A 12208-nucleotide genomic window follows, 5' to 3' on the forward strand; every position below is an offset into this window, starting at 1 on the left:
AGTGGAATTAGATGAGGCCTAGTAAAAAAAAAAAAACGTATTCAAAGAGGGAGAGAAGAGAGATGAGGGAGAGAGAGAGAGGGATAGAGAGAGAGAGCGAAGGAGGTCGGGTTCCCATGGTTTGACAAAATTGGCCTGGAATCTGGGCTAGTAGTAGAGATGGAGAGGGAGAGTGGAGGATGAAAAAAAGTACAGGGGGAAGAGAGGAAAGGAGGGAGGGGGGGTTGCAGAGGAGGTGGGGGGAGTGGGGGTTCAATGAGTGTGTGATTCTCCTATAGTGAGTGAGTGTCTAGTGGGTGATGGAGTGCTGCAGATAGTGGAAATGAAGAGGGGGGACACCCCGCTGACTGGATCAGGACTCGCCAGTGTGTGAAAGGAAAGGGTTTTATACAGAGCCTGTCCAGAGAGAGAGGGAGAGAGAGAGAGAAGTATGTGGGGAAAACAATGTGTCCAGAGTGAAAACGAGACTGTGTGTGTGTAAAAGTGTCTGTGTGGCTGATTTACAGTTAGTCATGCCCCTTGAGTATATCCTTGGTGTATGACTGTGCATACTCACACATACATAAACACAGTGAGTGTGGATGTGCTTGAGTCAGTGTGTGCACATGTATTTGTGTGTGTATGTGTGTACTGTATGTGTGTGTGTGTTGTAACCGGTAAGGCTTAGAGATCCCTTGCGCCCCCCCCACCCCATCCAGCTCTTCCTCTGTTCACTCTCTGGAACTAATTTCCTCCCGAGCCTTTCAAAGTTACTGCTGTCACTAAATGAAACATGCTATGCTTGACAGAGAATATGCCTGTTCAATTTGCGCTACATGAAAAAAATATGACAAATAATGATTGTGTTATGAATAATCATGTTTCTTTACCTTCTATCCCTCTCTCCTTCTTTCACTCCCTTCCTCCTTCCCTTCCTTCTTCCACACTCCTCCTTTCCCTCCCTCCCTCTCTCCTCTCCCTCGCTCTCTCCATCCCTGCAGAGGCTGTTCTGGCAGTGAGACGGAGAGTGAGGCAGGGGATCTGTTGGATCAGCAGTTTGAGGAGCTCAACAACAAGCTGAACACAGGCTTCCTCCGCATGGTGTCCAGGAACAACCTCTTCAACAGGTCAGGCCCACCCGCCACACGCTCAGTCCACGCCAGCGGCCATCACCTCACACCATTCCACACCACCCCTTCCCCCGCACACACACACACACACACACGCACACACACACACACACACACACACACACACACACACACACACACACACACACACACACACACACACACAAGCGCACACACACACACAAGCGCACACACACACACTCGCTCAGGCATTCAGGTCATGTCTCTTCATGTATAGAGCTGTGTTTATGTTCCTCAGGTTACCACCCACGATTTGCAAAGGTCACCTCGCAACCAACTGAACCATGAAGTTCAATTTTACCTCCTGCCGATCAATAATGTGTGTGTGCGTGTGAGAGAGAGGGAGAGATTGGTTCTGTGTTGACACACATGTGAGTGTGTTTGTGTGTATGAGTCCATGTGCGTGAGTGTACACCAGTGTGTGTGTGTGTCCACACATGTGTGTGAATGCTGTACATACACATACATACATACATACACATGTTTATGTGTATGTGTGTGTGTGTATGAAAGAGGGAGAGAGAGAGAGAGAGTGTGTGTGTGTGTGTGTGTGTGTGTGTGTGTGTGTGTGTGTGTGTGTGTGTGTGTGTGTGTGTATGTGTGTGTACATGCAAGGATGCATGTATGTGTATGTATGTGTGTGTGTGTGTGAGAGAGTGAGTGAGAGAGAGAGATAAAGAGAGAGTGTGTGTGTGTGTGTGTGTGTGTGTATATGTGCTCGTGCATGTGCGTGCGCGTGTGTGTGTGTATGTGTGAACAGTCAGCCTTTGAAGAGAAGGGTAATTCTCTCTGTAATTGAGTTTGGGTCTCATTAAGCCTCGGTAATGGGCTTCTGCGGTGATAATCCCCCCATTCTTCCCAATTGTGATAAAACTCTGGGCTATCTCTCCATAGACCACAGGAGAAAGGCGCACCACCACCACCACCTCCCCACCTCCCTTATTGCGCCTGCACTCATCCGCAATTTAAGTCTCTCTCTCTCTCATTTCACATGCTTTCATCATGTCTCCGCGGCTCTCGTGCAGCCTCGGCTGTATTGTGCTGTTTGCTTTTTACTCTGTTCTTCTCCACTGTCAAGAAAAAAGTCTCGACAAGAAGACGACGAACTTTGCAGGAGAATCAGACATTCTGTTCTGTTCGGGCTTTTCGTGTGTTTTGTCTTCTAAATGAATTGCGAATCGAGTCACATCAGAGTTGAGTCAGAGTTCTCATCTCTCATCTCTCTCTCTCATCTCTCCCCATCTTTCTTTTTTTCTGTTCTGTGTGTGTCGCTCTTATTAAATTATTACACTATTTGGACTGTTCAGTTTGATTTGTTCATATGATGAACTCAAGCCACGTGCTGTAAAGATGGCAGAGGGTTTTAGCATTGTTTTTCTCTGAGACCTGGGTCTGCTTTAGCGCTGTGCTCCTCCCAGGGCCCTGATCTGGCACTAGCGCCCCATCAGATCCAGTCTCTGCTGTAATCCCCCTCGTGTAGGGGGGACAGCAGAACCAGGTCATCAGCATAGAGCAGTCATTTGATCTGTGCTGCCGGGCCATCGGGCGGGGTGAGGGGAGGCACGGAGGAGTTCTCTGGAACAGAACGCCAGCCAATTAGTGGGTGTAAATATTAAATGATGTTGGGTTTCAGCTGCAGCCCTGTTTCTCTCTCCCCTGCTGCTGAGACTCCTGAGCTTCCCCCTCCTATCATTACATCAGATCCTGTTTCACCCTGTTCTACCGTTTTCCACTGATAAAGTCACAACCCTGCTTGCAAATGTCTCAGTGCCACTGTGAATGAACACATCTGATATTAATAGGGTAAAGATTATATCATTTGTCATGATACTGAACATGTCACCTCTAAAGGGGTGTGTCAGATTTAGATATGACTAAAGGTGTGGTGGTTAGCCTCTCTGTGGCATTGTAAACACCACATTTAAAACTGCTATAATCACTGCTGTAAAAAAAAAAAAAACTGCTAAAAATAACATGTTGCAATAATAACGTGTTACATGTTGTGTGCCTAAAGGTCAAATAAGGTTTGCAAAACTGGCAAACCATGTCATGCAATGCCATCCAATCTGTAGGCTGTGATTGGGGTCAGTTTTAACCGGGAGATAGTCTTAATTAGTCTGAACTTCCAGATGGCAGGAAACTGCTCCCGGCAACTTAAATAACTTTGGTTTTGGCAAAATCAGAGCAGGAAACATTGTGAAATCCCATGTAGGATGTTACAAGCACAGTCCAGACGTCCAGTGGATCTTGCTTTGAAGAATATTTCTAATTTTGGATGGCTTTTCTCTAAACTATTTTAATATGTATGTGGGCCCATTCTTAAAAAGTGTTTGAATATGGGTTGTTTGTCCTATATCTTTTGATGTTATTCCAGTTGTTACACAATCTATTTATCATAATGGGATCCTCAAGTAGTCTTACTCTCTCCATCTCTCTCTCTCTCTCTCTCTCTCTCTCTCTCTCCCCCCTTCTTCTTTTTCTCTCTAGGAGCTGCCAGAGCATGACCAGTCTCTTCAGTAACCCCATGTCTCCGGTGAAGGACGGCACGTCCTCTCTGTCTCACCGGCCGAGCTCCCTCAACAAGCCGCCGCTCCGCACGCTCTACGACCTGCTCATCGCGCCCATGGAGGGGGTGAGCAGAGTGCCCCAACCCACACACACACACACACACACACACACACACTTACTGTACACATACACACATACCACAGCTACATACAACCACCTCAGACGCTCTCAGTATTCGCTATGTACAAACATTCAAAATCACCCAATATACACTATCCTGAATACCACCATAATGACACACACACACACACACACACACACACACACACACACACACAGACACACACACACACACACACACACTCACACTCACACTCACACACTCACACTCACACTCACACCTTTTGTGTTCCACAGTGAACAGTGTTATTCTCTCACATTCTTATCAGAGAATACAATACAATGGAAGTGATTGCCTTTGTAACTTGTACAGGTCTAATCCATCTCCTGTGCAGCCGTTTGGACATGCTCAGTGTGTAGTTAATCAGAGAAATGAGACGGGCCGACCGAGAGCTTTGTACTGAGGTGGCTTTGTACTGCCCGGGGCCCTGGGCCTCCACTGGCTCTCATGAAAAGCCTCCGCTCTGCAGCGGTCTGCATATCAGACTCAGGAGGCTCCCTTCATCTGAGCACAATTGTTATGGCTGCAATCACCTCACTGTTCCGTTTTAGACACACCCTGTAAGAGAAAACAAAGTGCAATCACAACCACAAGAGGGCGATGGTGTGCTGAATTTCACCAACTCACATATATGCCATTAGCTATACTGTGCATATTTGCTTATTATCTAGCCACTCATTTGTCTACTACACACAATACTTATCTGTGCTCAGAATAGAACTTGTATATTGGTCCTATTCTCAATCCTATACACAGTTTCCAAGTTCCACTGTAGTTTGGCTGCATGGTCACCAGGTCACAGTATAAATTTCTCTCTCTCTTCTCTTTCTCCATCTCCACTCCTCCCTCTCCTCTCCCTCTCCTCCCTCTCTCCTCCATCTCCACCCCTCCCTCTCCTCCCCCTCTCCTCCCTCTCCTCCCTCTCTCCTCCATCTCCACTCCTCCCTCTCCTCTCCCTCTCCTCCCTCTCTCCTCCATCTCCACCCCTCCCTCTCCTCCCCCTCTCCTCCATCTCCACCCCTCCCTCTCCTCCCCCTCTCCTCTCCCTCTCCTCTCCCTCTCCTCCCTCTCTCCTCCATCTCCACCCCTCCCTCTCCTCCCCCTCTCCTCCCCCTCTCCTCTCCCTCTCCTCTCCCTCTCCTCCCTCTCTCCTCCATCTCCACCCCTCCCTCTCCTCCCCCTCTCCTCCCCCTCTCCTCCCCAGGGCCTGATGCACTCCAGTGGGCCTGTGGGGCGCCACCGTCAGCTGGTGCTGGTGCTGGAGGGTGAACTCTACCTGATCCCGTTCGCCCTGCTCAAGGGCAGCTCGTCCAACGAGTACCTGTACGAGCGCTTCAGCCTCATCGCCGTGCCCTCCATACGCTCCCTGGGCGCCGTCTCCAAGGTGACCGCCACTGCCCCGCCTTGCCTCAGTGCCTCCTGGGAAATGACAGTGTCGTGTGGGGTCGTTGGAGACAGAGAGAGAGAGAAATGATTCCTGAAAGTGATGAAAACACATGAATGTGACCTCTGATGAAAAGTGTGACCCTGTCTTTTTATGGATGGGACTCATTTGGACTCCATATCCATGCATGTTTCAGAGGGACTCATGCAACTTCAACTGCCCCTAAGGCATATGGGGGATATTACAATGTATAGATATTACAATGCACAGGGGCCATATTACAATGATCACATACCAGCTGTAGAATACAATACTATTTGAGACTAAAGGGCCGTTCACACCAGGAATGATAACGATAACTATAACCATAACGATAAAAGCGCCCACACTGACCAACGATAAGCAAAGTCTCTCCTTGTGTTAATGATGTTAATGTGATGGCTAAAATGTGATGGGTTCTGATTGGCTGTTAGCTTTTCTCAAAATCGCTTCATTGCTCATTCTTCATGTCGTTATCGTTATAATTTATCTGTGAACGTCGTCATTCATAACAAGAATGATATTTTTGTATAGTTATCATTCTTGGTGTGAACGGCCCTTAAATGTGTCAGGACTAAATGTGTCATCACAAAAAGACCTGCTTTACATAGGAAGGGCTTCTAACATGTCTAACTAGATGTCCAGATTGGAAATATTATAATAATGTGTCCTGTTGATGTATAGGTACAATGCATTGTCCAGTCTAATTCCTCCCCCTTTCTCTCGTCCTCTCCCATAGGCCAACGCCCGGCGCATGGTGTCCTGTGGGGGTGGCGTCGGCACGGCGGCGGTGGTGGGCAACCCTCGGCTGCCGTCGTCGGCCATGGACCGCTGGCTGTGGGGGCCCATGCCCTCGGCCGAGGAGGAGGCGGCCATGGTGGCCGAGCTGCTGGGCTGCCAGCCGCTGTGCGGCGCCGGCGCCACCAAGGAGCGCGTGATGGCCGCCCTGAGCCAGGCCGAGTGCGCCCACTTCGCCACGCACGTCTCCTGGAAGCTGGCCGCCCTGGTGCTGGCGCCCAACCAGGAGGGCCCCGGGGCAGTCGGAGGGGCCAGCGGAGCTGACCGAGGAGGAGGAGGAGGAGGAGGAGGAGGAGGAGGAGGAGGTGGTGGTGGAAGTGGAGGAGGCGGTGGTGGTGGGAGGAAAGGGTCGTTTGGGAGCGGGGGTTACAACATGGGCGATGACGGTAGCGATGTGGAGAGTATATGCGACAGCCCGTCGCTACAGGAGTTCCTACTCACGGCGGCCGACATACTGGACATGCGGCTGCCGGTCAAGCTGGTGGTGCTGGGGTGAGTGGAGAAGAGGAGTGACCAAAATAGCTCATAAGTTACACAAGAGATTAAAAGTCAAACATCCACTCATGAAGCTTCAGCTAGACAGAATGGTTTCAGAATGGCCCTGATTAATGTGGAATCTCACACTCTAAAGTGTGGAAACTCGCACTCGCAAATAAAATAAAGTCACACTGTAATAAATGTTGAAACTCACACTCTTCATTCTGGCACATTTACCTTTCCGTAATGGATGTGAGTGTTAAGTTAGTGTCTCCAGAAAGGAGTTCTAGCTCTCCTTAATGTATCGTTTCACTGATTCCAGTTTAAAAAAGCAGAGATGAATTGTCAGCTATCAACTAGTTTTAAAGCTATTATTAAAACTATTGTTAAAGCTATTTTTAAAGCTATTTTTGAAACACCCAACATGATCAAGATTTCTGCTGGTGTGTATTGACCTGTGTCTTGTGTGTTTGCGCGCAGCTCGTACCAGGAGTCCAGCAGCAAGGTGACGGCGGACGGAGTGGTGGGCCTGACGCGGGCCTTCCTGGCAGCGGGCGCTCAGTGTGTGCTGGTGTCGCTGTGGCCGGTGCCCGTGGCCGCCTCTAAGGTGTTCGTGCACGCCTTCTACTCGGCGCTGCTCAACGGCTCCAAGGCCAGCGCCGCGCTCACCGACGCCATGAAGACGGTGCAGAGCAGCAAGCAGTTCTCACACCCCTCCAACTGGGCAGGTGAGGGGAAACACACACACACACACACACACACCCAACACGCCAGAGGACAGAGAGCAATTTTTAGTCCCGCTTGTGTCTGAGGAAGCCTCTGGCCGTAGGAAACCATCCATTTGCCCATAGTCGTGTGGTCCCATATCTAGGTTCCTTAGCTGTATGTTATCACAAACAAAGCTATTTCACAGATCCGTGTACTGGATATTTGTAGTCATTAGTGATTTAGGTGGTTAATTTTAGCATCTGACAAACATAGAACTGAATCATAATGTACACAGCGATGGTGAAAGGATTTAGTGGTGGTGCAGTAGAGTGTATTGAAAACAGTGGAATCAAATGGAATGGAACATCAAATGCAGAGTTGAGCACACTAATGTTGCCGCCTGTGTGAGGGGGCCTTTAGGAGTGGAGCAGGTGTCAGTTGAACGGTTTGTTTTGCAGGCTTCATGCTGATTGGCAGTGATGTGAAGTTGAACAGCCCCTCGTCTCTGATTGGCCAGGCCCTGGCTGAAATCCTGCAGTACCCAGAGAGGGCCAGAGATGCTCTGCGTGTGCTGCTGCACCTGGTGAGTGAGGAGCCCCAGTCCTAGTCTTTGATCACACTTGATGAGGAATAAAAAGGATTGTATGGGCAGCACTGTGATTGGAATTGCTAATTCTACTGTCATGTGTAATTACTGAAAGTGTGGTGTAGCTCAGGATCATTAGTCCTAAAATCATTATCATTTATTTTCATTAATTAATCATTTATTTTATATAACATTCTTCAATTGTTAACAACCAGTTTTAGTGGAATAAATATTGTAGGTCTGTTGCATACCCCTGTGCTGCTTTGTTAAGTGTTGCTCTCTGGCGCCCTCAGGTGGAGAAGTCCCTGCAGCGCATCCAGAATGGCCAGAAGAACTCCATGTACACGTCTCAGCAGAGTGTGGAGAACAAGGTGGGCGGCGTGCCGGGCTGGCAGGCCCTGCTGTCGGCCGTGGGCTTCCGCCTGGACCAGGCCGCCACCGGCATCCCCGCCGCCGTCTTCTTTCCCACGGCTGACCCCGGAGACCGGCTCCAGCAGTGCAGCGCCACCCTGCAGTCCCTACTGGGTATGAACCAACCACACCCTCACCTCAGCACATGCTGGTCAGCACAGCTGGACCCATATAGCAGATATACATGCTGCAGCTCCTACAGGTCAGCTGCAGCTACTACAGGTCATTTATTAGCTATGGACACACTATGGAGTGTTTTGAAATCCAAACAGTAGAGGGTATATGTGTGATAACTGGATGTGAGAGTGAAAGTCTGAATGCTTGAAACAGTATGGATTCAGTTGATTTTACTGCAGGTCCACGAAAAAGGTTCCAAAATCACTGCATATTTCTAGACTTCTAGCCATCTGTTCCAAAAACATCATTTTGTATGCCTGGAACTCTTTTTTTTTTTAAGGCTGTTCTAACAAAAGCCACTCCACAAACAAACCCAGGGTTTCAGAGCGTTCTGCCCAAGCCTTGCCTGAGGGAACCGTACCCCCCCCCCCCCCCCCAATGTAAACACAAAAGAGGAACCCAGAACCCACAGATCTTGTTGTTGCCTTGCATTCTTTCCCTCTCTCATCCTTTCCTTGGCTTCCTCCCTTTGTTTGTGGCGCAGGTCTTCCACCCCCTGCACTCCAGGCCCTGTGTAAACTCATATCTGCCTCCGAGGCAGGGGAGCAGCTCATCAGCCGGGTAGGTAGACGGGGAACGAAGAAGTCACTAATATGATGTTACAACTGAACATATTATGATCTTATAACCACATTTCTACAGCATAGGATGTGTTAAAAGTGAAGCAAAATGTTTGCCATCAATAAATGTGCCAAAGTATGTTAGTTCAACTAAGATCTTGGAAAACTAAGAACTTGGTCTGCACATAAGTTGTCCTTATGAGATCAACCATAAGTTAGTAACAATGGTATGACTTTTCTATAAGCCTTGTGGTGGTTATGACCGTTCGGAGCACATGAATGGTCTTGCCTACATTACATCATGCTGCACACTGCAGTGGTCTGCCTGTGTTGGGGCACACATGGAGAAAATCCTCCCTGGATTTAATCTGCCGCAACCACAGTGTGAACCAAACCTCAGCCTGCTTAAGACTGTGTGAGAGGCCTGTTCACAACACAATGGCACCCACATTTACTCCATCGCTTTCAGTCTCTCTGCTCTTTCTTCTTTCTCTCTCTCTCTCTCTCTCTCTCTCTCTCTCACACACACACACACACACACACACACACACACACACACACACACACAAACACAACCACCTTTCAGTGCTTCATCTCAATACAACTGTCCTCATTTACCCTCGGCAAATAAAGGGATCTTTTCTGGCCTCTTAATCTCAAAGTTATTCAGGCACCCTATCAAAAGCAGTAGTCATTAGTGTAACATTCACTTCAAAAAAGCCAGATTAGTTTACCAGCAAGACCATGGCCTCACAATTTCCCAGATCTGGAGACAGCCTAATAGCAGACAGATAAAAGAATGATTGGTGTCCACTAAGGTTGCTTTACAAGTTTGCATCTAGTTTTCCGGTAAGGACAACAATGCTGATACAGTGATGTCCAGTACAGTGGACAATTGACGGATGGTCTGGGATCTGGTACATCTGTTTGTTTAGTCCTCTCTTGATCACAACGAACATCCATAATAGAGCCACGGTGTCCGTCACATGACCTTTGAGAACACAGAGTAGCTCTGTTCACATCCTGTGGTTTAAAGCTGGTCACATAAGACTGAAAGAATGTTATATAAGGACCACTGATTGATTTGCACGTTTGTGCTTTACTAAATTCTCACAAAACCACTGTGCTAATCAAATTAGTTTCAGAGTGCAGCTTATGTTGATAATGTCTGAAATTAGTTAAGGGTTCAGTCATAAAAAGACATCCAGTGGAATTCTATATTTGTCTTCATGGTCTAAAATAGATTAGAGTTGATTAACAATATACCTGCAATTCTATGTCACCTTCAGTTGCAGCAAGTAGACTTTCCCATATTTACAGCAGTCCCAGCACGTTATTCAACAAACCAAATGTCCTATCAGTACTACCTGGACATATTTGCATAGTGTTTTATGTTATTCACAGGCTGTCTATTGTTCTTCACCTCTGGTCTGTGTGTCATGGCAGTCTGTACATAGCTTCTGTTTTGCTGAGTTGTGTGGTCTGCAGCTCTAACTGGACTGTGAATGCATGGCCTTGAAAAGCCTCCTTTCTCACCGCCCTCCCTCTCTCTCTCTCTCTCTTGTCTCCTTTTGTCTCTCTCCATCCCGCCTCTGTCCGGATTGAAGGCTGTTAAAAATATGGTGGGAATGGTAAGTGTTTCTAAGCGCCCTTTTCACCTCATGCTAAATGCCTCCTGCCTCCATCCTTCCATTCATGTCTCAACAGCGCTGCTTGAAAGCAGGCAAACTAACAGAACTTAATACGAATGCAACACAGTACAGTTTAACACACTGCTGCAAGCTTTACCATCACTGCGAGCGCTGAAACAAATGTTTACGATATACGAGTGATGCAATAATCCACAGTAGGAGATGAACACCAATAAACCTCTACCGTGACACCACAGTTGTGGTGTGCTGTTTATCTAGGTTGATGCATTATCAAAGCTTAGAGAAGAAGACCTAAGTTAATGTTTAGATGGATTGTTTAGGTCTCACGATCAGTGCTATTAAATCTCCATAGAAATGAGTTCAGCTTCACTGTGCAAACGAATGCACAGTTCCCTTGGTGATTAGATCACCAGAGTTCACCTGAGGCCAAAGGAGCGGTTCCGACCAAACTGTAGAAGCTTAAACAGGGGAAAGAAAGAAGCGAATATAAACAAAAGAAAAAAAACCCTGGCACGGTCTCAGAACCACACAGACTTGTGAGTCATAAAGACATCTCTGTTTACAGGGAGAGGTAAGCCCATTAGAAACAGCAGCTCAGTGATCCACAGGGTCCCACCTCTTTAACTGAGGTCCACCTTCTGCTAATCTAAAACACATGTGGCGTCCATGTGACCAAGGGTCTCCGCCATGGAGGCTGTTGACACAGTGAGGCTCAGAAAGGCTTAGCCCAAAGGATGGGGTCAAAGGGCAAGGTGGCCAACTATTAGGCAATTTTTAAGGAATAGAATAGGCTTCTGTGACCACCGTGGCCCTCTTAAGTATGTTGGTACTGCACTGATGTTAAATGTGCTTAGACTTCCTGTATGAGCAACAGGTTTTTCTAGTTCCAGCTGAACATATTGTCCGGAAAGCTAAGATGCATATGAAACCAATAACATCAATTAACATAAAGACATGGTACCACCATAGGGTGATATGACCTCATTGTTTTTGTTAAACATACAGTACATCTAACAATGGAGTTTATTATTTAAAAAATATATATATTACAGAATTTAATCAGATGGATTGTTATTTGATACAAACATTTATCATTATAACAAATTCCAAGTTTTATGTTTTAAGAAGCATGTAGCAAATCATAAACCTATAACCTGAATCCTATGGGCCCTATCATGACATTCTAAAGTGCATCGTCACTCGTCAAAAGTCTATTCAAATTTAGTAGGATGTCCAGTTCACATTGGGAGGGGTTTCGTTATCAAACGTGGAGCGCATGGCGCAACAAGGTGTTCCTAGGTTTTTTAATCAGTCATATGGGTGTGTTTGGGGCGTAACATCATTTTAAACCAATGAGAATGACATCTGTCATTCCCTTTAACGGCGCAACGCGCGATATGTCAAATAAATGCATCGGTATTTTGGCATTTGGCATTCGCATTTGAAGGAGGCTGCTTGAAACCTAGCATAGCCTTCACGCATTTGCACTCGTCTATTATTTGATGAAACTAACTTCACCAAGGAGTCAGTCAACGACAAGACAGTTATATGCAGTTACTTTCACTATTGACTGACAATGGGTTACCACCGAAAACAT

General features: G+C 47.2%; 1 protein-coding gene across 1 annotated transcript in view; it reads left to right on the forward strand.

Annotated features, from left to right (window-relative positions):
- LOC143127674 (tetratricopeptide repeat protein 28-like) overlaps positions 1 to 12208 on the forward strand; it is a 156948-nt gene that overhangs the window by 141268 nt on the left and 3472 nt on the right. The window contains exons 13-20 of the mRNA XM_076289304.1: positions 981 to 1106; positions 3618 to 3762; positions 5024 to 5203; positions 5982 to 6532; positions 6998 to 7245; positions 7684 to 7808; positions 8105 to 8336; positions 8884 to 8960. Coding sequence (XP_076145419.1) covers positions 981 to 1106; positions 3618 to 3762; positions 5024 to 5203; positions 5982 to 6532; positions 6998 to 7245; positions 7684 to 7808; positions 8105 to 8336; positions 8884 to 8960 — 1684 coding nt within the window. The remainder of the gene's footprint in view (positions 1 to 980; positions 1107 to 3617; positions 3763 to 5023; positions 5204 to 5981; positions 6533 to 6997; positions 7246 to 7683; positions 7809 to 8104; positions 8337 to 8883; positions 8961 to 12208) is intronic.

The sequence above is a fragment of the Alosa pseudoharengus genome, unplaced genomic scaffold (assembly GCF_046254945.1).
Source record: "Alosa pseudoharengus isolate Yale_2024_CS ecotype anadromous, Long Island Sound unplaced genomic scaffold, YU_APseudo_1.1 YU_APseudo_1.1_scf_17, whole genome shotgun sequence".
NCBI classification, from domain to species: domain Eukaryota; kingdom Metazoa; phylum Chordata; class Actinopteri; order Clupeiformes; family Clupeidae; genus Alosa; species Alosa pseudoharengus.